Source organism: Muntiacus reevesi, chromosome 22 (genome assembly GCF_963930625.1).
Source record: "Muntiacus reevesi chromosome 22, mMunRee1.1, whole genome shotgun sequence".
Taxonomy (NCBI): Eukaryota; Metazoa; Chordata; class Mammalia; order Artiodactyla; family Cervidae; genus Muntiacus; species Muntiacus reevesi.
Genome location: NC_089270.1, coordinates 2,896,950 through 2,924,070, shown reverse-complemented (window position 1 = coordinate 2,924,070; position 27,121 = coordinate 2,896,950). Strand labels below are relative to the sequence as shown.

The 27,121-nt window shown below is 57.3% G+C and overlaps 1 protein-coding gene across 5 annotated transcripts in view; it reads right to left on the bottom strand.

Annotated features, from left to right (window-relative positions):
- Positions 1-26,557, bottom strand: part of ACOX3 (acyl-CoA oxidase 3, pristanoyl) — a 47,839-nt gene extending 21,282 nt beyond the window's left edge. For all 5 annotated transcript variants that reach the window (XM_065914026.1, XM_065914028.1, XM_065914029.1 and 2 more), the window contains exons 1-10: positions 26,423-26,557; positions 21,705-21,864; positions 21,076-21,309; positions 19,963-20,037; positions 19,372-19,461; positions 16,650-16,793; positions 10,705-10,793; positions 4,035-4,131; positions 1,844-2,026; positions 40-162 (exon numbers count right to left, since the gene is read on the bottom strand). In XM_065914026.1, the coding sequence (XP_065770098.1) occupies positions 40-162; positions 1,844-2,026; positions 4,035-4,131; positions 10,705-10,793; positions 16,650-16,793; positions 19,372-19,461; positions 19,963-20,037; positions 21,076-21,309; positions 21,705-21,848 (1,179 nt within the window). In that variant the 5' untranslated portion in view covers positions 21,849-21,864; positions 26,423-26,557. The remainder of the gene's footprint in view (positions 1-39; positions 163-1,843; positions 2,027-4,034; positions 4,132-10,704; positions 10,794-16,649; positions 16,794-19,371; positions 19,462-19,962; positions 20,038-21,075; positions 21,310-21,704; positions 21,865-26,422) is intronic.
- Positions 26,558-27,121: the final 564 nt, after the last annotated feature.

Sequence of the window (27,121 nt, the reverse complement as noted above, 5' to 3'; positions counted from 1 at the left end):
GAAGGTGAACGCTGCAGAAAAAAAGCAGGGGGCTCTCACCTGCCTGACGCTCCGGTCTTTCCCCAGGAGGCCTTGCTGAAGCTTCCCCAGATCCAGGAAGAGCGATTTGGAAAAGTGGTCCAAGGCGTAGGCGGCGGCCAGGTACGGCAGTAAGCGCCATTGCTGAAATGGACAAATCCCCGCCTGAACACCCGCACGTCCTCGGCAAGACGACAGGGCGGGCGCAGCAGGAACCCACCCCACGGTCCCCACGTTAATGCACAAGGCCCTGCACCTCTCCCGGAACCCCCCAGCCCCCCGCCACGACACCTGCCCCCGATGCCCTTCCAGCACAGCCGGTCTTCCCGGCCACCCCGACAGGCCCGCTCAGGGAGAGGCGCCCACGGGCACTGCCCTGCACCGCTCTCTCCGCTGTCCCGGCCACGAGGCCCCTCAGCCAGAGTAAACGCTGAACTATATGATTCTCCGCTGTCCCGGCCATGCGATCCCTCAGCCCGAGTAAACGCTGAACTATGATACAGGAAACTGAGACAGCCAGGTCACCATGCCCGAGCGCGGGGCCGACCTGGCCACGCCTTGCCCTTTGTGACCCTAGGAGGAAGACAGCGACTGCCCCCGGGCCAGGAGGGGAAACAGGCTCCCAGAGGCCGAGGGAGCACGTCTGTTTCACCAGCGTGGGTCTGCTGTTGCCTGGATGGAGGGGGAGGCTGAGAGAACCTGGAAGATAGTCAGCACCACGCGGCCGGCTCGTTCGTCCATCATCGTCTGCGATCCCTGCGTGTGGTCACCGCGCCCGTGCCCGAACGTGGCTAATCCTTGCAACCACCCACAGAGGGGTGTGATCACCACTCCAACGTGCAAGGGAGAAAACTGGAGCACAGACAGGCTCAGCGCCTCACCCACGGGCGCACAGCACGGCGGGGTGGACCTGGGGTCAGAAGCCCACGCGTGGGGCTCGGGTGGGCCCTGGTGACCTCTGAGGCCAGGCTTCAAGCCCAGGCAGGGGGCGCGCTGTGACCTCACGAGGACCACGGGGTCCAGCGTTGCGGTGGACGCTGCGTGCCAGCCAGGCATGAACTAGGCATGAGGTTCTTCCTCACTTGCTCATTTGGTATTAAACCAGGTTTGTGGTCCTACTAAGGGTCAAACAAATTCAATCCAGTTACAATGTCCTGAAACTCTCACTCAGACATGCCTTTGCTCACACATGGCTGGGTTCAAGACCGGGGCTCGGTCTAGCTGCTGCCTCTGGGGCCCCACCTGTGACCTGGGGACCACCACCAGCCCACTGGTGCGCAGGGCGGCTGCGTGGTGGGTGTGGAAGGTCTGGGGATGCAGAGACGCTGGTGGGGGCGCCCTGTGATCAAATGCCACGCCCGCCCCCACCCCGGCCAGGCACCCAGGTGATGCTCAGCTCAGGGTGCACCCCTGCCGTCCGGGGCTGCCTCGACCTTGGAGGATCTGGAGAGAGGAGTGTCCCCTCTGCTAAAGGATGTCATCATGAACGCCGCTGCACACTCAGCCACTGCGTCCCGGGATGAACGGGCATGTCAGAGGGCGGCCTGGACACGCAGGACCCTGTACAAGGGGAGCACACCTGCCTCCCCCCCACACTGCCTCACCAGAGCGCCTCCTCCAGGCCCCTCATTTCTATTCAACTAAAGACCATCGTGGAGACCATCTGTGGCCCCCGAGGCCACACTCCTTCCGGGGCCTGGCGTCACCGTGTAACTCCAGAAGAGGCCCGGTCAGCCCCCCGTGACCCAGCTGCAGAGACCCGAGAGAAGCGGCGTATTTGCACACGGACGGAACGACAGCGGACTCACGCCCGCAGACGCTGTACCTGCATCGGGTACTCCAGCACCGGGACTTCCTCCTCGTCCGTCGGCCCAAACTGACGCCTGGTGGCCGAGAAGCGCAGAGCGATAGACACGGCCAGCTTCAGGTTCACGACGGACATGCCCACAATGGTGACCCGGCCGGCCGACAGGCTGCCCAGGGACTCGCTGAAGCGCTGCCCCACGTCCTGCGGGAGGAGAGCGGGTGGCGGTGGACCCGGGACCCGCGGGCCATCTCGGGGATGGGCACGGGGGTGGAGGGGTGCGCCTGTCCTCGTTCAACACTCCAGGCCCAGCCCCTGGGGCACCCCAGACACAGCCCCCCCTGGAGCTGAGCGACACAGGGGGCGGGGGCAGTATGCCCATCACGGGACGGTACGGGGGACACCCAGCCCACAGGAGGAAGGGGCCCCAGGCAGACACGCCATCTGTGCAGACCTATGAGCTGCCATGTGGAGGCAGGAAGCCCTGCTCTCGACCTCACCGAGGACCAGACGCAGTTCTACCGAGAACGAGGTTGGAGGCGAGGGCACAGAACACACCTGGCGCCAATGTCTTGTTCATAAAAAGGGCTCCCTCCCTGCTCCCCTGGGATTCCTGCCTCCCCGTCGAGCCACCATCCCAAGGGCTGTGACGGTGGTCATCGGGACGGTCATCCGTTGTTCTCTGTGATCTTTTCTTGTTTGCTGTTGTTCAGTCGCTCAGTCGTGTCCAACTCTTTGTGACCCCATGGACTGCAGCACGCCAGGCCTCCCTGTCCATCACCACCTCCCGGAGTTTACTCAAACTCACGTCCATCGAGTCGGTGATGCCATCCAGCCATCTCGTCCTCTGTCGGCCCTTTCTCTTCCCGCCCTCAATCTTTTCCAGCATCAGGCTTTAAAACTAGTAATTGTCTGTGTGCATCCATCTTCAGTCTGTTCTAAGTTTCAAGGTGCTTACCATGGTCCCTCGTAGCAGCTTGGCTTTCAGGCCCATCGGCGGCGCTTGGGTACATCAGCCTGACAGCCTCACCAAACGACGTGATCACGTGCGCCTCCCTCACCCCGTGCTGCTTCTCCCGCTTCATTTATTTTATTATTCAGGCTTTTCTTCCAAAACTATGTCCACTCTGGTATTTGTGCGGCAGCCTTCCAAGCCCCTGGCCATGAATATTTACTTTGTTCTCACGCACGAACGACAGATTCGCTGGGTTTAGAAAAAGCACGTGTACAGTGGTTTTCCCTCCGTGGTGAGAAGCGTCCTTTCCCTGACTGCTTTCGGTCAACGTCGAGCTGGGAAGATCGGAGGTAAAGGGGCTTTGATCCCACGGCAGCCGCTCTGCCTCCTGTCCCGGGAAGGGCTCGGGGTCTTCTCTCTGAGGTTCTGGTATTTCTCAACGGTGAGCCTGGGGTGACAGCCCCTGACCCCCTGTGTGGGACCCCCGCAGTCGAGATAGTCTTCCTTTCGTAATTTAGAGCCCTCGTCTCTGCTGTTTCTAGGAACTGTCTCTGGGTTCTCTGCATCCCTGCCTGCCGCTTGCTTCACTGAAGTTCAACCCTGCTGGATCGACCCCCTCCGCTGGCTTCTCTCGTCTGCCTCCATACTTCCGGGTTTCATATCACTGTTTCCTCTTCTGAATGGCCTCCTGTGTCACCTCCAGCCTCTCTCCTGATCGGCAGGTACTTGTCACGTTCGTTGAAGCCCCGCTCTCGGCTCCGAGCAGCCTATGTGTGTGGTTGGGTCATTCCGGCCATGGGCTCAGGACCAGGGGGGCTCAGCCACCCTGACCTGGCCAGGTCTGGAAGGGCCCAGGGCCGGGCCCCTACATGTCCACCCTCAATGAACTTCTGGGCATGGTCAGTCCCAGACGCCGGAGGATGCAGTCACCCCCTCGGGTGCCCGGCCCAGCGGGCAACCCTTCCCTCTCCCCGCTGTGGGGAACAGCGCTGGTGGGGGCAGCCTTCCCAGCTGTAACCCCAGGGGGCTGGTGAGGATTGTGGGGGGATGTCATGCCTGGGGCCCCGGGGCTGCGGTGGACCCAGGCGCCCCCTTCCTTGGTGGAGGCGCCAGGACCTGAGCTTGGGGAGGCTGGCACAGGCCTCCGGCTCCCTTGGCGACTCTCCTCCCCCCGCAGTGGGGTGATGTCTGGCGGGCCTGAAGGGGCCGGCTTCCTCACCCACAGACTCCCCCACCCCAGCCTGGAGGCTCCGGTACCTTGACGTGGGTGACGTACGTGCCCTCAGGGGTGACGTCTCCCGAGCGGTTCAGCAGGTCCTGGCGCGGAATCCTGACCTTGTGGAACATGGCGAACCTGGGCGGGGACACGGCTGATGGGTAAACGGGGGGACGGCCCCAGGGCTCACCGCCCCCTCCCGAAACCTGGTCAAATCAAAGCGGAGGACAGCTCAGAAGGTGACGTAACCCCCCAGAGACCAGAAAACCCCGAGAGCAAACCCAGGAGGGAAGACACGGGAGATGGGCGTCTCAACAGATCTTTCTATCTGTGAAAGCAGGCTTTATCTGGTTTTTTATTTTTCGTGGTTTGTTGTTATTGTTTGCTGCCCTGCATGGCTTGAGGGATCTCAGTTCCTGGACCAGGGGTTGAACCCGGGCCTTCAGCAGTGAGAACATGGAGTCTTAACCACTGGACAGCCCTAGCTTTCCCCAAAAAAGCTTAGACAAAAACTGTGGTGTGAGTGGTGGGTTCTGTATGAAACAAATCGGTCGCTGTCTGTTGGTAATGATGGAGACCCCCAACCCCAGCTGCCCCTGGACACTCAGGTCTCAGGGCCACACACAGGTTCCTACTACGCTGGGAGGGAATGCCCTCGACGTGGCCGGACAAGCCCAGATGACGTCCTTCAGCAGGAAATGCGGACCTTCTTCCTAAACGTGAGGATCTCTGACTCTCACACTTGGACCCTGCACCAGAGTCCCCCACTCGGGGCGACAGAGCCTGCAAACTGGGCTTTAGACCTCCCAAGTCAAGCAGAAGGATGAGCCGTCCCATCGGGGCTCCAGATGCAGGGGTCAGCTCCCCTGAGCAGCTGGAGAACACGCCTGCACACACATCCCCAGGGGTCATGCATATGTGTCAGTAATCAAAGGTATTTTCTATGGTTGTCAGGAAGGAAAATCTAACTCACAGTAGTCCAGGGGACAAGGCTGTGCAGAGTACCAGATGATGCAGAAACTGCCAAACAAAAGAACCCCAAACCACCTATGCCAACACTTGCTATAGCACCTTGGGCTTCCCAGGGGGCGCTAGTGGGAAAGAGTTCGCCTCCAACACAGTGAAGTCACTCAGCCGTGTCCAACTCTTTGCAACCCCATGGACTGTAGTCTACAGGCTTCTCCATCCATGGGATTCTCCAGGCAAGAATACCGGAGTGGGTTGCCATTTCCTTCTCCAGGGGATCTTCCCGACCCAGGGATCGAACCCAGGTCTCCAGCATTGCAGGCAGACGCTTTACCTCTGAGCCACCACGGAAGCCCAGAGTGATCTAGGAAAGTGAAAGTCACTCAGTCGTGTCCGACTCTTTGCGACCCCATGGACTATACAGTCCATGGAATTCTCCAGGCCAGAATACTGGAGTGGGAAGCCTTTCCTATCTTCAGGGGATCTTCCCAACCCAGGGATCGAACCCAGGTCTTCCACATTGCAGGCGGATTCTTTACCAGCTGAGCCACAAGGGAAGCCCAATACAGTACTCTTAAAAGACACAGGTTTGATCCCTGGGTTGGGAAGATCCCCTGAGGAGGGCCTGGCAACCCACTCCAGCATTCTTGCCTGGAGAATCCCATGGACAGAGGAGCCTGGTGGGCTGCAGTCCACGGGGTCACAAAGAGTTGAACGGGACTAAAGCGGACACGACTAACGCACGTAAGCATAGCGCCTTATAGGATTTCTAAGCATTTTCAGTGCCACACGGGACCCTCTCTTACTGAACCACAGGAAGCAGTTCTGTGAGGGAGAGCAGCACCCTTCAGAGAAGGCGGACGGCTCCTCGCCCCCAGCCCACCCCCGGCCCCTCCCCAGACCCCCAGGCCACGCACGGCACCCCCCACCGTCCAGAGTCAGCACGCTCACCTCCACCTCCGACACAATGTCCTCACAGTCTGTGCCTCTTCCGGCCTGACTTCCTCAACAGTCTCCGCCTTGGTCTCTCCAGGCCCCACCTCGTCCCCGCCCCGTCCCGCACACGGGGGCGAAGGCCTATGCAAACTTCAGCTAGGGGTGGTCACGCCTGGCACAAGAACCCTGGATCCCTGGGACCAACAGACTCGAAACCCGCAGGAGGACGTGGTAAGCCCTCTGACGGGACCGCTGCCCACTCCTCGCGGCCCCCCGCCGCAGCATCTGCGTGCAAACTTCAAGCCGGCCGGGCCCTCTCCAGACAGGCAGGTGGGTCCTCTGAGCACTGCCACCCTCTCTGAGAGGCCTGCCACGCCTCCCCACCCCTCCCCATCCCTCCCCATGATGAGCCCTGGGTGGTCCCGCAGCACCACGAGACGTGGTCCCATCCACGCTGCTCGCTGAGTCACCTGCTTCCTGATGGGAGCTAAGCCATCCTGCTATGAGGGGCCACGTGCCCGGAACCGAGCAATCAGGGCCATGGATGAGCCAGCCAGGAGTGAGACTTCATCCCCTGGGAGCTGGTACAGTCTGCACAGACCCCCAAGTCGGGGGAGAGCCTGGGGCTGACACCGCCAGTGCCCCTGGGGAAGAGTTGAGGCCAGGGGCGGGGCATCTGGAGGCCCCTCCCAGATTCCTTCGGAATCACCTAGGATTCTGCATCTCAGGCCTCAAGGCTTCCGTCAGCGTCCAGGCGAGGGGTCTCCCTCCCATGTCCAAAACACAGGCCCGGCCTGAGCGTCTGAAAGTGCTGGCCTGGAGGCGGCCACGCGGCAGGCGTCTGTGGGGCTCAGACCCCTGCGTCCTGAGAACGCCTGGCTGCAGTGCCGACGCCCCCCGTGTGGTCCAGCCCGTTACTGGAAAGCCGCGAGATGCTCTTCCAAGTCTGCTGCTGTAAACTCGGAGCGCCCTTTTTAAGGAGTGGAAAATCTTCACCCGCCCCTGCCACTCAGGGGACAGAACCAGGCTGAACGTATTTATACTTGCAAAAATAGTCGCCTGGGGTTTAACCGAAATCAGAATTTCACACGTTCTTTTCTGAGTCACAGACAGTCAACGCTGGCCAGCCTGAAGCCCAGAATCCCGTGTCCATAGAGGACACAGGTGTGCGTATGCGCGTGCGCTGGGTGGCAACAGGTATGACACGGGGATATGAACATGCAGTGTGTCTGGCTCCCTGGCCCTGCACCCCTTCCCTCCTGGACCCCCCACGTCAGGTCCTAAAAATTTCTGAGCTCCTTGAGGCCTCCCACCACCGCCATCCCAGCCCCACCTGGGACCAAACGCACCCAGCAGGTCTCAGCACATATCCCCACCCCTGCCCACCACCAGATGCTTCCCTGAGTGGCCACTGAGCAGGCGTGAGAATGCCTGCAGCCCATCTTGAAGGTGAGGCTCAACGGCTCACCCGAGGGGTCTTTACTATCTTACTTTCAGTTATTTGACTAAAAGTAATCCATGTAATTGACACCTGCCTCTGATTTCTAGACAGGCTTGCCTTGTGGCTCAGCTGGCTCAGTAAAGAATCCGCCTGCAATGTGGGAGACCCCGGTTTGAGTCCTGGGTCGGGAAGATCCGCTGGACAAGGGATAGGCTACCCACTCCAGTATTCTGGGCTTCCCTGGTGGCTCAGCTGGGAGAGAAGTCGCCTGCATTTGAGTCAGTTCTAATGAGGTGGATGAAACTGGAGCCTATTATACAGAGTGAAGTAAGTCAGAAAGAAAAACACCAATACAGTATATTAACGCATGTATATGGAATTTAGAAAGATGGTAACGATGACCCTATCTGCGAGACAGCAAAAGAGACACAGATATAAAGAACAGACTTTTGGACTCTGTGGGAGAGGGTGGAATGATTTGAGAGAATAGCATTGAAACATGTCTATTACCATATGTGAAACTGATCGCCAGTCCAAGCTTGATGCATGATACAGGGCATCAAAGCCGGGGCACTGGGACGACCCAGAGGGGTGGGATGGGGAGGGAGGCGGGAGGGGGGCTCGGGATGGGGGACATGTACACCCGTGGCTGATTCATGTCAATGTATGGCAAAAACCACAATATTGTAAAGTAGTTAGCCTCCAATTAAAATAAATAATTAAGAAAAAAAAGAATCAACCCGTAATGCGGGAGACTTGGGTTCAACCTCTGGGTTGGGAAGATCCCCTGGAGAAAGGAAAGACTACCCACTCCAGTATTCTGGCCTGGAGAATTCCATGGACTGCACAGTCCATTGGGTCACAAAGAGTCGGACATGACTGAGCGACTTTCACTTCGCTGATTTCTAGACAGCCTCCCTGCAGACTCACGCACTCCTGTGATCCACCTACACATTGTTACTGCTGTTTTTTAAAAAACAAGAGGTCTCTGGACAAAAAGTCACTCCATCACAGCACTGCCCTGCAAGCAGCAGGCAAGTGGGGGAAGCAGGGACTCAGATCCCGGGCGCCCTCTGCTGGGCATGTGCCCCGCGGCCAGCAGGGACAGCGGCGTGTCTAGCGAGGTGGGCCCCTGGCCCCATCCCAGCCTCAGCCCGGGGCAGGGGGGCCGAGGGGCCCCAGGTGCTACAGAACCTTCAAAGGCTCAGGGACCGAGTGAGGCTGCCTCCACGTCCTGTCCACCGAGCACCCCCTTGGAACGGCTCGGAACGGCGACTCTGATCTCGGGGAGCCGCTCTGGGCCCGGCTTCAGGGTGGTCACCATGCTGCCCCCTGGTGGCCCCCGGGCTGGCACGGCTGAGACTTACAGGAGCTGTGCTCCTCCCACGTGACGCGTTTGCTTGGAGGAGGGCCTTGGTGGCCCTGGGGGAAAACTTCTGCCTGCAGTGTGGGACACGGGGCTCAGTCCCTGCGTGGGGAAGATCCCCTGGAGGACGGCACAGTGACCCACTCCAGTATCCGTGCCTGGAGAATCCCATGGACGGAGGAGCCTGGCGAGCTACAGGCCACGTGGTCGCAGAGAGTCAGACACGGAGCGACTAACACTTTCACTTTTTTTTGCTTTGTCGGTCTGACTGTCTCCTGGGGACGGGGCGGGGGGCGCTGTAGTTAGACACGGTACTGTCTCTAAAGCAGGAGCTGACTGGGGGGGAACCAAGTGCAGAGCGTTTCACTGATGTCCCAAAACAAGCGTAAAGGTTCTAACTCGTAAAAACCAAGACGTACGGGGACCGGGAACCCGTGAGCCCACCTGATGCCGTCCACAGACCGCAGGGACCCGGCAGCGCTTGTTCCCGGCTGGAGGCTCACCTGCCGCCGCCAGGCTGCACAGACCCGCCGTAGACACAGCCGCCGCACACACGCTTTCTGGGCCCCACGCTAGGGCACGCGGAGCTCAAAAGGGGACAGGGCCTTCCACCCCGCCGCTCGCGTGGCCCCCGCGATGCCGCCGGCCGCCCAGAGGACTAGGCGGCACGTGGCCCGTCCCTGCCAGAGGCCCCCTGCGCCCGCACCGAGCCGCGATGGACGGAACGACGCCCCGTCCCCACCGGGTAATTAACAGGCTTCGCGCAGGCCAGTGAGAGGCGCTCAGAGCTCCCGACGGGAATTAGTCAGACGGCTTGTGCACGCGTGCCTGGCTTTGCTTTCTAACAACGTCCTGCCGCCTTCTCCTCTAGCTACAGAGTGAAAAATCAATGTTCCCCCCCTTCTCAGGCACAGGCTGGGGCCTCACCTGTTCTGAGGGTCCGAGCGGAGATTTGAGACACTCCCCAGGCCACCAGCTCCCCAGCTTACAGGGAGGGATAGCTGAAAGGACCCTGAGGGTGCTGGGAGGCCGACCACCTGGCCCGGCTTCTGTCTCAGAGACGACCTGCCTCCTGATTTATATTCAAGATGACCAGAGTCAGGGTAACCCGAGGCTCCAACTACGGCCGGGCCTGCTCCTCTGATCTCTGGCTCCCCGCGAAGGGGCAGGCACTCAGACGCTCCTAAGACGCAGCGTGAGATACAGGAGCAAGGAACCTCCCAGCTCTGCCTCCCCACAGGGAAGCATCTCAGCAGAACAGAAGGCGCAAAGCATCTCCGCCAGGCTTTCTGGGAGATGGCAGGTGAGTCCTGCCCGAATGCTCAGGTGAGGGGCACCCAGAGGTGGCACAGAGCTGAGAAGACACGGCCGGCCCCCAGGCAGGGCTCTGTGAGGGGCCCACCACGGGGACATCACGGACGAGCAGACAGGCCGGGAAAGCTGCTGAAGGTCAGCCCGAGAGGCAGAGGTGGACCCGGGATCTGAACCCAAATCGTTTCACTCCCAAATTCGTGCCCTGATGAGCCGGAGAATCCCTCCGGGAGGCTGCAAAGCCCCTCCTGACATGGCTCCCCTGCCCACCTGCCCCCCGTCTAGCTCCCCAAGCCCGGGTCTCGTCTCAGACCACACTGCCCCCACGACCCAGAGCCCAGCTCTGCCCGCAGAGCGGCACGGGCGCGGGCTGGGCGCCCGAGCTCCGGGATGGGGGAGCATGCCGGGGTCACAGGTTGAGGACCCAGGGGCTCAGACCCTGACTCTGGGCTGAGAGCGGGAGTGGCCACGGGCCAGAGGCAAGTTCGCTGCTCAGCACGCGGGGCCACTTAACAGCTCCTGAGGCTGGCCTTGGGGCAGAACCCAGCCCTTCCTGACACAGTCTGTGGTACAGAAGTGCGGCGCGTCCTGCGGGCCATGGGGCGGGGGGCTCACGGGTGGCGGTGCTGAGCAGGCAGCCTCGCGGTACGGGCCCCAGGGGAGGAGCCATCAAGTTCAAGGCCGGACTCACCCATTGTCCAGGCCGTTCTGCCCCAGCTTCTTCCCGATGTCGCCGACCATCACTCCTGGCATGGGAAGAAGGGTCTTCGGGTCCCGAATCTGCACAGACCACAGAAAAAAAAAAGACAGACAGAAGCTGTGAGGGCCACACGGAAAAGCAGATGAAAATGTCCAAGACCCGCCCCTGTGAACGAGCCACGGGGTCCCTACGTGCAGCTGCCGTGGGTTTAAACTGACCTCCTGAAACGTGGCGCTGTTGGGAGGGAGGGTCCTTGCAGATATTAACTGAGGATCTGGAGGGGAGACAGCCCTGGTTACCCGCAGGGGCCTGAATCCATGGCCCGCATCCTCCGAGGGTCAGAGGAGGAGAGGACACGGGGACGGGGGGCCACGTGCAGACAGAGGTGGACACTGGTCGGAATCGGCCACAGCCCAGCATCGGGGGTGTCAGCGGAAGCGGGAGGAGGCAGGAGGGACCCTCCCTTGCAGCCTCTGGGCAGCGTGTGGCCTTTGTGACACCCCGACTTGGCCCCTCGTCTGTGGTGCTGTGCGCGGTCACTGTGGCCCCAGGACCTGGTCAGCGTGCTGTCTGGAAGACCCCAGGCACTGCCTACTCACGCTGCAGACGCGGGGCTTTCCACGGGGTGAAACGTGCCTGACAGACGGCCGGGCACGTGTGTGTGCGGATTCTTTCTGTAAGTTTCTGCTGCCCCAAGAGTGAAAGTGAAAGTCGCTCAGTGGTGCCTGACTCTTTGTGACCCCGTGGACTATACAGCCCATGGGATTCTCTGGGCCAGAATGCTGGAGTAGGTAGCCTATCCCTTCTCCAGGGGATCTTCCCAACCCAGGGATCAAACCCAGGTCTCCCACGTTGCAGTGGATTCTTTACCAGCTGAGCCACAAGGGAAGCCCAAGAATACTGGAGTGGGTAGCCTGTCCCTTCTCCAGCGGATCTTCCCAACCCAGGGATCGAACCCAGGTCTCCCACGTTGCAGTGGATTCTTTACCAGCTGGGCTATCAACGAAGCCCATGACTTTGAATAACTTTAAATGGAGTATAATCTATAAATTTTGAATCACTGTGTTGTACACCTGTAACTAATACGGCTATAACAATAAAACACTCTAAATCGACTATACCTCAATTTAAAACACCTTTTTTAACCAAAGAAGAACTGTTGTGGCAGTGCTGCTGGTGGGAGGCAGCTGGTGGGCAGGGCTCCCCTGAGCAGTGGGTCAAGATGACCACAGTCAGCCCTCGGCGGGGGGACGGGGGGGTGTGCCACCTTATCCCCGTGGACCATGCCCACCAGGGGAGAAGACTGTGTGTGCGAGGCTTCTGGGGCCATTGCTGCTGCCATCGTGGTGCCCTGTCATCATCGTCCCCGAGGTTCCGATCCTGCCGAACAGGTACAGCAGGACAACCCGGGCGAGACGGGAGCTGGAGCCCCAGGGCCCCGAGCCAGCCGCCCCTCCTGCCCCGGCCCAAAGAGCCACAGCAGCCGGCACCCCGCTGCCGTGACCTTCAGCCCTGCAGCCCTGCAGACCCCCGCCCTGATGCTGTCTCGGCCACTGTCCGAACAGCTGTCGGTCAAGCCCGAGAAGCACAGTCCTCCTCTGGCAGTTTCTCTGTGAGCTCCTTCCAGTTAGGTCCAGGGGGCACATCTCTTTCACAAACCCACCCCCCCAGCCCCATCCTGCCTGACTCCACCCTTGCTTTGTCCAGATCCCTGCCACCACCCTTCCAAAAAGCTGTGCTACACCGGGAATCCACTGATGGGGGTTTCATTGTCTCTCCAAACACAACAGCTAGACAGACAGACGGGCAGGCAGACAGACAGACAGCCCGGGAGCTTCCTGGTCAGGAGTCAGGGGTCAAGACAGGCTCCTGAGAGGGGCTGCCCTGGGGGGGCCGCAGAGGAAGGGCCACATCCACAGCTCACAGAGCAAAACGTTCAACCCCACAGTCAGGCACAAGGCAACTATCTTGGACCACTAACCACACGCCCAACTTGTTGCTTTACGACTTGTTCTGGCACTAAATGACTGCTAGCTGGCTCGTGATGATGGATCAGAACCTCTCTCCCTCTTTAAGAAAGGCTTTGGGAAAAACTCAGTTATTCTCCAAAGGTGTCTACTTCTTTAGCAAAGAGTCAAAGACGAAGACAAGGGATGACCTTGAGGAAGACAAGGGATGACCTTGAGGAAGACAAGGGATGACCTTGAGGAAGACACAGGATGGCCTGTAGGATGAAAGCTTGCTGCAGTGTCCGCAGGCCTGGAATGAGCCTGGTGGCTGGTCACCACCTCCCCACAGCCCCCAGCATGGGGCTGGGTTAACCTTGCCTCAGTCTCATTCTTGGCTCTCCTCTATCTGGACATCGAGTAATCCTCTCTCCAGATATCATCTTACCACTAAGGTCCAGTATTTGAAGGCCGATCAGATGACAGCTCTGTGTTCCCTCTGGCCTTCCTGGTCACCTTGCCAGATTCAGGATATATTCCAAGTATCACAAGCGCAAACCGTTCTTCCAGAGAGAACTCACCTCTGACTCCTTAGCCCGTAGAACAAGCTATTGACAGGGGAAAGCTCTTTGGAACTCAGAGGACCTGCCTTCCAAGCCCAGCTTCCTGACTGTGTGGCCTTGGGAGAATGACCTGGACCCCTCCCCATTCCGTTTCCTGACATGAGTTGGGACTAACGTCTGCCTCTGGGTGACCCAACAAGTCAGGACTTAGTGAAACAGCTCAGGCAGGGCCTGGCACCCAGCAGATGCTTTACAAGCGGGAACCAGCAACTATCATGACGGATTTCCTCCACTGCCTGACACACACTTGCTCCCATTTCAATGAATCAGAATATGTCTTAAAACTGATGGGTCCATTAACAAGGCTGCTTTTTCTCCCTGTCTCTCAAAAAGCTGTTTTCTAATCAACTGTGTACTTTACAACTGATGACATCTTGGACATAAGGTAATAAATCTGTTTCCTGCCACAGAAAAAAAAGAAAAACCAAGTATTAGTACCTAGAGAGTGTAAGTCACTACAATGTATTAAACTAATTCTGTTAAATTTTTTAAAAAATTATACTGTTCCACCTATCAGCTAATGACATATAGCATGTGGGGGGGGGGGCGGGGGGGTGTTCAGTTGCTCAGTCGTGTCCAACTCTACGCCCACCAGGCTCCTCTGTCCATGGGATTCTCCAGGCAAGAATACTGGAGTGGGTGGCCATCCCCTCCTCCAGGGGATCTTCCCGACCTAGTGATCGAACCCGCGTCTCTTACATCTCCTGCACTGGCAGGTGAATTCTTTGCCATTAGCGCCATTTTGTGATGACTTATTTCAACCTCTCTCTCCCAGCAGACGGTGAACTCCGTGAGGACAGGATTCTCGCTGCCCTCAGGGCTGCACGGGAGACAGGCTAGGTACCCAGAGACCATGGGCCGGACGGAGGGGCGACAACGCCCACTGAGGGTTCACAGAGCCACGCGTAAGGGGATGCAGAACATCACGCGCGGCTCCACAGTCTAAGAGACAGAAACACCGGAAGACGCTGCCTTCCGGTCCACTTCCCTATACTCCAGAAGCAGGGGATGGTGGCCTCAGGTATCAAAAAATACACACGGTCTGCCGGCGATCACTGCAAACTGAAAACTAAGAACACGAAGGACCTCCCTGGTGGTGCAGTGGTTACGACGCTGCACGTTCACTGCCGAGGGACGCGGTTCAATCCCCGGGCGGAGACCTGAGGTCCCACAATCCACCTGGTGTGGCCAAAATGAAGTGAAAATAAGGGCATGAGCATCCGAGGAAATGGACCAACCGGACGTCATGGAATTCAAACCCGAGTGCACAGAGGACGGTACTGCGGATGTGGAGATAATTACAGAATGAGAGGAAATATTTGCACATCCTCCGTCTGAGAAGGCTGCATGTGCGGAATACATAAAGAACCCTCGTGACTCAACAACAACAATACCCAACTTAGAAATGAACCAAGAGACTCTGCACACGGACCATGGCCAGACCACGGAAAAGCCGCGCTCTGACCGCCAGCCCGCAGCAGAGCCCAGGAAGACAGGGACTCGATCAGTACTGGATCAATACCCGGACGAGGCCAGGACTCGATCAATAACTGACAGCGCCCTCCTCGCCGTCCTGCTTCCGACACAGACTCAGCCGGAGAAGGCCCCCCCGACCAGTCCCCGGGACGCCCCTTCTTCTGGCAGCCATGCCCAGCTCCCACCAGGTCCCCAGCCCCCTCGGGCGCCCTGAGCTGCCCTCTGCTCCACTAGGAAGCTCGCGCAGTCCTCCGCCTGCCTCTGAGGCTCTGCCAAGCACAAGTTCAGCCAGCTCTGAGCAAACAGCCTTTGCTTTCACCATCCCCGCTTGGTTCCAGAGGAGAAAGGATTTGAACAGACGTTTCTACCACGAAGATACAGAAAGGGCCAACTGGAACGTGAAAATATGTTCCACGCTGTTGGTTATTAAGGAAACGCAAATCAAAACCACAACCAGATACTGCTTCACAACCTCTAGGGTGGTTACAGAATAAAAAAAAAATGGATAATAACCCGTGTTGGCGAGGATGTGGAACAACTAGACCCCTCAGCCCTGCTGGTGGATTATGTAAGACGCTGGCAACCAGTATGGGATTCCATAAAAAGTTCAACACAGGGTGACTATAAGACCTGGCAATTCTTCTCCTGAGGACCAACCCCCAAAAAAGACTGAGGACCCATGTACAGACAGACAGGGCTCATGAGTGCTGACAGTAACACCACTCCCAACAGCCAAAAGGTGGAAAGCACCCAACGTCCAGCAGAGGAGGAATGGACACACGAACTGTGGACCAGCCACACAATGGATCGCTCGGCCTCAGAAAGGAAGGGGGCTCTGGGACAGGCTGCGACGTGGATGAGCTTCAAAAACACGTGAAGGGAACGAGCTCGGGCAGAAATGCTCACACAGTGCCTGACTCCTTTCCTGCAGAGCATCCAGAAGAGGCAGAGGCAGAAAGCAGCCAAGGGGCTGCCAGGCCTGGGCATGGGCTGGCAGGGAGGGCGTGCTCCTCGGGTGTGGGGCCTCTGAAGAGGAGGCGCTCTGAAACGAGAACGCAGGACGCCGTGCGTGCACTCACTGCCACTGATCTGTTCACTTTCACACGGCTAGCCGTGCGTGCTTAGTCGCATCTGACCCTTTGCGACCCCTCGGACGGTACAGCCTGCCAGGTGCCTCTGTCCCTGGGATTTTCCAGCCAAGAATACAGGAGTGGGTTGCCATTTCTTCCCAACCCAGGGACCCAACCCGCGTCTCCTGCATTGGCAGGCGGATCCCTTACCGCCGCACCACCTGGGAAGCCTTTGTATGTGACACGAATTCTTCTCTCGTGAGAGCCTCCCCACTGTCAGAAAAGTCTCAGAGAATAAAAATGTCAGAATGGGTGCGGGGATGGTGGGAGCCGGGTTTCATTCGGTATCCAGTCGGCCCAGGCACAAAGGTCCTGGGTGAATTTGGGGGCTCCAGGTCTGTGGACGCTGCAGCCGCCCTGGGCAGTGGGGAACGGGCCAGCCGGCTGTCCCAGGCACCCCCAACGGCCAGAGCTCTGTTTGTGACCTGAGAAGGGGCTACACGAAAACCCCCAACTCAGACTTCGCCTCGGAACTCCTGGAGCCCCTCAGACTGGCTGCCAGAGCCTGGGCGTTGGCGCCCAGCAGGTGAGCTTGGGCTCAAGGTGTCTCAGCGGCAGCGCCTCCCATATGGGGCTGATCATTCTTCCTGGGGCGGGGCAGGGGGTGGGGGACGGGTGTCCTGTGCGCTATAGACTGTTGAGCTTTATGTAGTATGCGTCTGCACCCCTAAATGCCAGAATCACCCCTGCCCCCAGCTGTGATGAAAACAGCTCCGGACGTGGCCAGACCCCCCCACCCTGGGGATGAAGCCCGCCCCTACCTGCACGAGAAAGGGGTGCAGCCCGTGGCACCGGCCCCCCGGCGTGTACAGCTGAGCAAACACCACTGCGTGGGTGGCGGTCTTGCCCATGTTGCCAACCCAGAACTTGGCGGCTTCGAAATCGGGGGAATGGATGATGAATTCCTGCACGAGGGGGAGAAAAATGGACGTTAGAGACGAACGCACACTGGAGTCTGCATCTCTTTGACACACTCAGCCTTCTCTGTTCGAAACCTTGGAGGTGTGAGTAAGAACGATGGAAGGTTATTTCCTGCATGGCACAGGGAGTCCCATTTAAAAATTTTAAAAAAGCATATCCTGGGTCTTATGACTTAAAGAAGACCCTTCCTATGGAAGATGATGACGAACATGGCAAACAGTAAAACACGCTGCAAGCTGCCAACGCCCCGATAGAGTTCACCCACTCAGGGAGCCTTCCCCAAGCAGAGATTGGGGCGGGGGGCCCCCTCCTCGCCTTCACGCCTGCCTGATCCCCCACCCACTGCTGACTCACCAAGTTCGGCTCCCTCGCCCACCTTGTCTGTCCCCCCACAAGCTCCCCGGGAGCCCAGAAGCACAAGGTAGATGAGCGCAGAAATTCAAGAAGGAGCAGACAGGAGGGGACAGGTCCCCTGAGGACACGGCCCGGGGCCTGGGGAGGTAGGAGGGAGCAGAGGGAAGCAGGGCTGGGGGCTGCCCCCGGGGAGGTTCCACCTGTTTGTGGGCGTCACCCAGCCAGCTGGCTCCCTCGAGCGCACACCACTGCGCTCTCCTCCCCATCGACACGCTGCATCTCCTTGTCACTCGTGACATCAGGCAGTGACGCTCCCAAAGGGGACCGGTCGTGCCGGTCCCATCCCATCCTTGCCCCACAGCCCCTGGCACAGCCAGTTTCTCCGCGCTGGTGACGGGACTGCGTCTCCCCTCCAGCACAAGAGTCCCACCGGCGCGTCAGATGCCAGGAGCTGTCTCTGGCAGCAGTGCTGAGTCACAGCAGGGTGCTCAACAAACACCCGCGGGAGGCCTGGGGCTCCTAACCTCAGCGATCTGCACTTAAGGACTAACGCCCAGAGGAAGAGCGCCAGAGACAACAGCCTCCAAGGTGACTGAGTATCGCTCAGGCCACGGAGGCCCCAAGGCCATGGGGGTACCACCCTCCCTCTGCAGAGTCAGGAAGGGCCTCCCCGTCCCCCAGCCTAGCACCGAGGCCCAGGGACACCAGAAGCCGAGGGAAAAGAAGGGCTGAGAGCCAGAAAGACCCGGGTGCATGTAAAGATACCTCGTGGCTTAAACAACAGTCCCCTGGACTGCAAGGAGATCAAGGCAGTCCATCCTAAAGGAAATCAACCCTGAATACTCATTGGAAGGACTGATGCTGAAGCTGAAGCTCCAATACTTTGGTCACCTGATGGGAAGAGCTGACTCATTGGAAAAGACCCTGATGCTGGGAAAGGCTGAAGGCAGGAAGAGAAGGGGACGACAGAGGATGAGATGGTTGATGGCATCACTGACTCGATGGACATGAATTTGAGCAAGCTCCGGGAGACAGTGAAGGACAGGGGAGCCTGGCGTGCTGTAGTCCACGGGGTCGCAAAGAGTCGGACTCGACTGAGCGACTGAACGACAAGGATACCCAAGAGGCCACACGGCTTGCTCTCAGCCCGTGGGGTGTGGCTGACCCTCGTCTCTGCTCCCAGGCACCGCCAGCAGCCTGCAGAGCACCCACTGCGACCCGCGCCCCCCACCACCCCTGTTCTTCCGGGGCTTCTCAGGTTCATCCTCTTGCGCCCCAGGCCCACACTGCCTCCCGCACACCCAGCCCACCTGTCCCATGAATAACCGCACGGTGAGCAGACACACGGGGCAGGGCTTCACCCTGCCACACGCAACTCGGCCAAACCACACGCACCAGGCGGCGGAAGGGCCGCAGGTTCCCAGGGCACAGGACCCGTGAGGAAGGGGCAGAGGGATGTGGCCGTCTGGGAGACGTGCGGGCCGAGGAGCCCGACACCAGTGATGGGAGAGGGGCGGCAGGACAGGGAGCGGCAGAGACCACGGGTCCCCCGCATGGCCCGTCCTCTCCCCCGCGCCCCGCTGCATAGACCAGCCGACACACCACGCCGCCGTCTGCTCACGGACTGGCCTCCTCTGGAGCACGCGCTCCCTCCCCGAGGACTGCCGGGTCCCCATGGCACTAAGGACCCGAGCCTGCACAGAACGGCCTTCAACGCACCGCGCGCGGAGCGGGGCCAACCACACAGGTGCCACGGAGCGTCCACGGGTGCAGGAGCGGCCCCGGGACCAGAGGGGCTGGGCTGCTGTCCCGAGAGCCTGGCCCCACACGGGACACACGGGACAGGCCGCTGGAGAGGGACGAGGCTCAAGGAGAACCTGCCTCCCTGTTTGTCCCATAAAGCACGAGCAGCTGGAACCGTTCACGAATCGCACACCAGATAAACCCGGTAAACAAACGGATTTTATAAAAAGACAGCCTGTGCCCTCGCCACATTCACAGCCTACCCAAATCCAATCCACAGCAGACTCCCAGGTGCGGCCAGGCTTCACCGCTCACAACCTTCATCTCCTAAGCTCTGCTGTTCACAGCGTGATGGATCTCGGAGTGCACTTTTAGGCAAGAGCCAGGGTTCTCGGTCTAATTATGTGACAACACCACATTTCATGTGCTCCAAGCCTGGAGACAGAACGGGCGGGTGTCACCTACCTGGGTGGTGGGGTCGTAGTGAGCGGTCGTCCGTATGCCCTTGGTGTTACTCCCATGACTCACTTCCGTCAGAGCAAAACATCCAAAAATCTAGCATGGACACAGAGAATGCGGTCAGGTGAAAAGGCCCTTTCTGCACCTTCCTGGAGGGACCCTGCCGACAGGCCTCCTTTTCGGCCTAGACCACCAACCAAAGCCCTCAGGCTCCATTTCCTGCCTGACGCCCAGCGGGCTCACTGAGGCAGCCTGCCACGCGAGACGCCGGCTGCAGCTCCCGCCTGGGGAGCCGGCAGATGGGCTGATGGGGGCCTCGCTAAGTCAGCACGGTGGCTAAGGGCAGCTCTCAGGCGGCAGAAGAAAACGAAGGTGCTACTTGGATAAGAAAAAGTTCAGTTCCTATCATGCTGGGAATCCGGCACGGCCCAGTTTGGTAAAGGACAGCATGAACTGTTTGGCGAGCAGCCCCAGCAGAGCATGAAGCGAGAGGAGTGGTCCCCCACGTGCAGACGCTCTGCGGCAGTGTGCCCTCCCCGCAAATCTCCAAGGACAGCAGGTGACAGGACACAAGCTCACGCGTGAACCCCAGCTAACCTCCATACTGAAGATCTTTGGGAGGTATTTGAAGTGTCGCTCGGAACCGGAGCTGTAAATTGCGGATCCAAAAGTCTGAAAAGACAACATCGGCATGTAGACAGGTGGAAGATAAGGCGTGCTGCCATTCTGGGACTTTACCCCCACTCCCCACCCCGACACACACACACACACACACACACACACACACACACACACACACACCAGCCCCCAGCAAGGGCTCCAGCTTCCAAGACAAAGCAGTACTGGGGTCCACGTCCCAGGGTGGACCCTGGGACTCAGCTGCCTGGCCTCGCGCTCACAGAGGGACGAGACCCGGGTCCTTGTCACAAGCCGTTTACGTGCATTGAACAGGACCAGGAGAGGGTCCGTGAACAGCAAGGAGCGGGAGCTGGGTGGGGGACGAGAGTGTGGGATGGGCAAGGCGAGCCCACCTTTCCTTGAGACAGCACGAGGACGATCCCACCTTCCCACGATCATCTCCACCCATGTATCAAAGAGGCAGAAACACAGTCTTCACCTTTGACCTATTTTCCCTCCTTCCCTTCCTTCCACTTATCACGATTTTTGGTATAAGAGTCCCAGAGCTGCTATTTCTATGCAGTTTTAACTGCATTGCTTTATTTAAGGACTGACATGTGTAAGTCTGCATAAACAGCTGAAAAAAACTGTGCTTCTCACTACAAGTCACAAGGTCTACCTACATATTTTCATCTCTGCTTTTGTCTTTTCACAAATTTTCTTTTTTATTCCCTCTTTATTTATTTCGGTGCAGCACGCGAACTCTTAGTTGCAGCTTGTGGGAATCCAGTTCCTGACCAGCAGTCAAACTCAGGGCCCCATGCACTGAGAACGTGGAGTCTTGGCCACTGGACCCCTAGGGAAGTCCCTCGTCTCTGCTTCCGTTTCCGTCACCATTTTCTAGAAATCTCTTTAAGTGAACGTCTCCCAAATGCACAAGTCTCACAAAGCCCTAGAAGCGGGCAAACCCTGCCAACCAGCAAACCACAGAGGCAACTGCCGAGCGTGTCTCGGGTCCGGTGGACGGAGCGCTGCTCAGCCCGGCACAGCGTGGGGGGGCCCCCTCCGCTCCCCCCTCCCGGGGCGGCTCACCAGCACGTGCAGGCAGAACTTGGCGGCCAGGGACCAGTCGTACATGCCCAGGCATTCGATCAGCGCCAGGACCTTCGGCAGGCTGCCCAGCACGTCCCCCGCGGGGAGGAAGTCGTACTCGAAGAGCCTCTTACAGCGCAGGAAGTTCAGCTCCTGGTACTTCTCCACGGAGAGCCGGCTGCCGCGGGGATGGGCGAAGAGGGGGTCGTTCTCCAGAGCTGAGAAGATGGTTTTCTGGAAACGCAGCAGGCGGGGAATAGTGGATTTGGAGGCAAAGTACGGAATTTTTTCACTAAGCTCTGGCTTACATGGTCTTCTCAAGGCCACGGGCTGCCTCAGGTGGGCAGTCTAACCCAGAAACACAGGGACAGAGATGAGAGCCCTTCTCAGGGGAGAACAGAAGGTACCAGGCTTAGGAAGCCCAGCTTGTCTGTGTCAATTCATGCCAGGCTCCCAAGAGTGCCCCGGGGACCCCCGCCATCTTTCTGCTGATGAACCAGGAGCCCAGCAGAGCACCAGGGCCCCCAGCGGCCCCCAGCGGCCCCCAGCAGCCCCCAGCGGCCCCTAGCGGCCCCCAGCGGCCCCCAGCAGAGCGCCAGGGCCCCCAGCGGCCCCCAGCCCAGCCTCACCTTGAAGCGCAGCACGTCCTCGCCCTCCCAGAACAGCGCCAGCTCCTTCCAGGGGAACGAAGCGCGGGCGCGGGCCACGTGCAGGGGCCCCCGGGGCGGGTCCGGCAGCACAGGGTCATCGCTCCTCTCCCTGAGGGGCGCCATCACTCCCGGCCGCCACCTGCACAAACACACAACCCGAGTCAGCGCGTGTCCTTCTCACGCCATCACCAACAAGGGCAGACGTGCAGTGGGATGTGAAAGACAGACACACAAGCTCTGATCACGAAGGGAAGGGCAGTGGGGACAACCCCACACAGCTGGTGTCCACTCTCCCCGGAAAGGGGGGAGGCGAGTGCCCTGGGCTCCACCCCTGCACCCCTGCACCAGGAGTCAGACAGGGGCAAAGGGCAGCTCTGGGTCCGGGGCTGTGAGGCGCCCAGAGCGGCCAGAGGACGCCTCACCTGCCCAGGGCCAGCAGACCCGCGCCCGGGGAGCCTCGCCCTGGAGTCCAGTCAGTGCTGGCCGGCCCGCTCCAGCCACGCCCCAGCAGTCCCCTTGAGTCGACCTGGACGGGGGACGTCTGCAGAGTCTGTGACTCTACTTGACACAGAAGCATCCGGCTTCCCACTAACAGAGCGACCTAGCTCTCTTGACCAAAGGATCATTCTGGAATTTACTGAGCAGACTGGCTCCTTTTCCAGTGTCTGGGTCAATGAAGGCAGGGATGGGAGGGGCTTGTGAACAAAGACCCAGAGAGACACCGGGAGAGCAGAGTCCTGGGTGTGGACCCCCAGGGCAACTCTTTAAGGTCCAGGAGAACGTTTAAATCCTGTAGTTAAACACGAGGATAGTCTGGGAGGTCGAACTCTGAGTGTGATGGCCAACACTGCTGACACACAATGGGAAAGTGGTCGCTCTTACTAGCGAGACCCTTGTGTCTTCTGGGTGAGAGGGGAAGGATCCGCAGGGCACACTTGAGGACCTGCTCGAGTCAGATAGCTTCCCAGGTGGCTCAGACAGTAAAGAGTCCACCTGCAATCCGGGAGACCTGGGTTCGATCCCTGGGCTGGAAAGATCCCCTGGAGAACGGAATGGATTCGACCCCTGTGTTGGGAACATCCCCCTGGAGGAGGGAATAGCTACCCACTCCAGTATTCTGGCCTAGAGAATTCCATGGAGAGAGGAGCCTGGCGGGCTACAGGCCATGGGGCCGCAAAGAGTCGGACACGACTAAGCGACTTTTATACTTTGTGTATCAGCGACTGTGCCCTCGACAGACAGCAGCTTATTCCATCTCTCAAGCTGTAGAGCAGGTACTACTGTCCCTCTAAAAGATGCAAGAACCCCAACTCAGAGAAGCTCGCCGTCTTTTGCAAGCTCCCACCACTGAGAAGCGGCAGAGGGGGAAGCTGAACTCTGCAGAACACGAGCCCTGGGCAAGCTCTTTAGCAATCACTTTAAGATGCTGAGAGGACTTCCTTGGTGGTCCAGTGGCTAAGACCACATGCTCCTGATGTAAGGGGAATGGGTTTGATTCCAAGTCAGGGGGCTAGATCCCACATGCCACAACTAAAGATATGTACAACCAAATATAAATAAATATTAAAAAAAAAAAAAAAGATGCTGAGAAAGAAGCACAGACTAAATCCAGAGCAAGCAGAAAGCAAGTAGACAAAAGACTAGTGCCAAAAGTATGGACTAGAAAAGAGAAAATCGACAAAAACAAAAGTCGGTTCATGGAAAACACTGACAAAACTGACAAACTTTTAGCTTGATTGACCCAGTAAAAAAAAAAAAAAAGAAGGAAAACACAAATTTCTAACTTGAGGGACCAAAGCGGGACTATTACCACCAACCTTAAAGGAACAAAAAGGATTCCAAGGGAATACTATGAACCACTGTATGCCAACAAGTTAGATAACTTCCGTGGAACTGACAAGTTCCTAGAAAGACACAATCTATCAAAACTGACTCATGAAGAAATGGAACATGAGATCAGATCCATAAAGAGGAAAGAGACTGAATTCGGAATCAATACCCACAAAGAAAAGTCAGAGGGCTTCCAGTGTGAATTCTACCAAATATTTAAAGAAGAAAAATAAAAATTTACGAACTTTTACCAAAAAATAGAAGAGGAGGGAACACACCTATAAAGTGCTCCATTAAGCCAGTATTACATTGAAACCAAAGAGATGACAAGAAAACTGCAGACTAATATCCCTCATGCATATAAATGTAAAAATCCTCAATAAATCGTGCAAAGTGAATCCAGCAACATATTAAAAAGATCATACATCACAACCACATGAGATATATCCCAGGAATGTAAGGTTGATTCAACATTTGAAAATCAATTCATATAATACACCATATCAACAAAATAAATGGACAAAAAGTACATGATCATATCGATGCAGAAAAGCATGTGACAGAATCGAACACCCTTTCATGACAAAAACTCAACAAACTAGAAATAGTTTGATAAAACTATTGAACCTGATAAAAGACAACTACAAAACCCCTCTAGCTATCATTGTCCTTAACTATAGAAGACTTAATGCCTCGCCCCTAAAATTAGGAACAAGACAAGGATGTCCACTCTACCACATCTAGTCAACACTGTACTGGAGGTGCTAGCCAATGCAATCAAGCAAGAAATGATATAAAAGGCATCCACATTAGAAACCTATCTCTACCTGCAGATGACTGATTTTGTACAGAAATTCCTAAGGAATCCACTAAAAAACTATTAGGATTAATAGATCAGTCTATCCAGTTTGCAGGGTACAAGATCAGTAAGCAAAACTCAGCTGACTTCTATACACTAACAGTGAACAACTCAATAATGAAATTAAGAAAACAATTTTATCTATAACATCAAAAATGATAAGATACTTGGAAATAAACTCAACAAAAGAAGTGTAAAACTTATACTCAGAAAACTATAAAACATTTTTTTTTAGGGTTAGTTGATCTATAAACCCAAGTGCTAGCCTGGAAGTCCTCTCTCCCCCCTGTCCCAGAATCCAATTAGTTACCAAGCCCCTCCCTCATTGCACCTCTCTAATAAAAAACAACAGACTGCTTCCAAATAGGAAAAGGAGTACATCAAGGCTGTACATTGTCACCCTGCTTATTTAACATATATGCAGAGTACATCATGAGAAACGCTGGGCTGGAGGAAGCACCAGCTGGAATCAATATTGCCGGGAGAAATAGCAATAGCCTCAGATATACAGATGACACCACCCTTATGGCAGAAAGTGAAGAAGAACTAAAGAGCCTCTTGATGAAAGTGAAAGAGGAGAGTGAAAAAGTTGGCTTAAAGCTCAACATTCAGAAAACTAAGATCATGGCATCTGGTCCCATCACTTCTTGGCAAATAGATGGGGAAACAGTGTCAGACTTTATTTTTTGGGGCTCCAAAATCACTGCAGATGGTGATTGCAGCCATGAAATTAAAAGACACTTACTCCTTGGAAGGAAAGTTATGACCAACCCAGAGAGCATATTAAAAAGCAGAGACATTACTTTGCCAACAAAGGTCCGTCTAGTCAAGGCTATGGTTTTTACAGTGGTCATGTATGGATGTGAGAGTTGGACTGAAGAAAGCTGAGTGCCAAAGAATTGATGCTTTTGAACTGTGGTGTTGGAGAAGACTCTTGAGAGTCCCTTGGACTGCAAGGAGATCCAACCAGTCCATCCTAAAAGAGATCAGACCTGGGTGTTCATTGCAAGGACTGATGTTGAAGCTGAAACTCCAGTACTTTGGCCACCTCACGCGAAGAGCTGACTCATTGGAAAAGACCCTGATGCTGGGAGGGATTGGGGGCAGGAGGAGAAGGGGACGACAGAGGATGAGATGGCTGGACGGCATCACGGACTCAGTAGATATGAGTTTGAGTAAACTCTGGGAGTTGGTGATGGACAGGGAGGCCTGGCGTGCTGCGATTCATGGGGTCGCAGAGTTGGACACGACTGAGCGACTGAACTGAACTGAACTGAATACCGAATAAATCCTATCCTTTCTCTTTGAGCCCAAGAAATCTTATCATAACAACCTCCAGTTATTGAGCAAACATTGACTGTGGGTGGAGCAGCTGCTTTCCAGATGCTAGGAACCCCAGTACAATCAGTACTCTCACCTTCCAGGTGATGAAAGCAAATGTGTTAGTAAGGAAGATTGTCCAGGGCCTTAACGACCTCAGTCCAAGCTCCAGAATCCTAAGCCGACATGACTGCATCATGTTACACACAAGTATCTGAAGCCAGACACCTGGCGTCAGACTCCAGCTTCAGAGCTTAGGCGTGGGGCGAACGTGGCAAAGTCACTTCACCTGCCTGGCGGGTGGTGACAACACAGGCCAGGCCGATTCCGCATGGCCGGTAGGCTGCCACCACTCACTGGGACACCTGGAGCGTTTCCAGGCACGGAAGGGAACGTCTATACCATTTAGGGGGTGGGGGGCGGAGGCGTCTATACCATTTGGGGGGCGCAAGGGTCGCTTTCAGACAATTTCAGAAGGGGCCCTAACATGCAGACCCGACCATGCTCCCGCCGCGAGGTGACAGCTGTCCGCTGACCTCAGGGGACAAGTGTCTGAACTCCTCAATCCAGCTCGCGCGTTCACCTGCCCCGCCGCCGGCCCTCGCGGCCTCTGCGCTCAGCAGTTTCTGCAGAAGACGCGTTTGTCCCCCACCCCACCCCGACCCTTGCACGCGCCGCCCCCGCGTACCCTCTGGGCAAAGGCGGGCTGGACCTTCAGACGTCGCCGGGCCCTCCGATCGCGGCCCCCGCACCGCCCCGCGAACACACGGCAGGCTGCCGACGCTGGTCGCCTGGAAGTCCACCCGCAACTCAGAAGCAGGGGAGCGCGCGCGCGCAGCCGCAGACAGGCCCTGCGTCCCGCCCCCGGGCCTGACGTCATCGCGGCCGCCGCTGCGCCGTCACCCGGGAGACGCAGGACGCCTGCGCGAGCCCTGGCTGCTGGAAAGTGAAAGTGAACGTTGCTCAGTCCTGTCCCACTCTTTGCGACCAGGCCAGAATTCTCCAGGCCAGAATTCTCCAGGCCAGAATACTGGAGTGGGTAGCCGTTCCCTTCTCCAGGGGATCTTCCCAAGCCGGGGATGGAACCCAGGTCTCCCGCATTGCAGGCGGATTCTTTACCAGCTGAGCCACCAGGGAAGCCCAAGAATACTGGAGGAGTAGGTAGCCGTTCCCTTCTCCAGGAATTCTCTGGAATTCTCCAGGCCATAATACTGGAGTGGGTCAGTCAGTCAGTTCAGTCGCTCAGTGGTGTCTGACTCTTTGCGACCTCATGGACTGCAGCTCGCCAGGCCTCCCTGTCCATCACCAACTCCCAGAGTTTACTCAAACATGTCCACTGAGTCAGTGATGCCATCCAACCATCTCATCCTCTGTCGTCCCCTTCTCC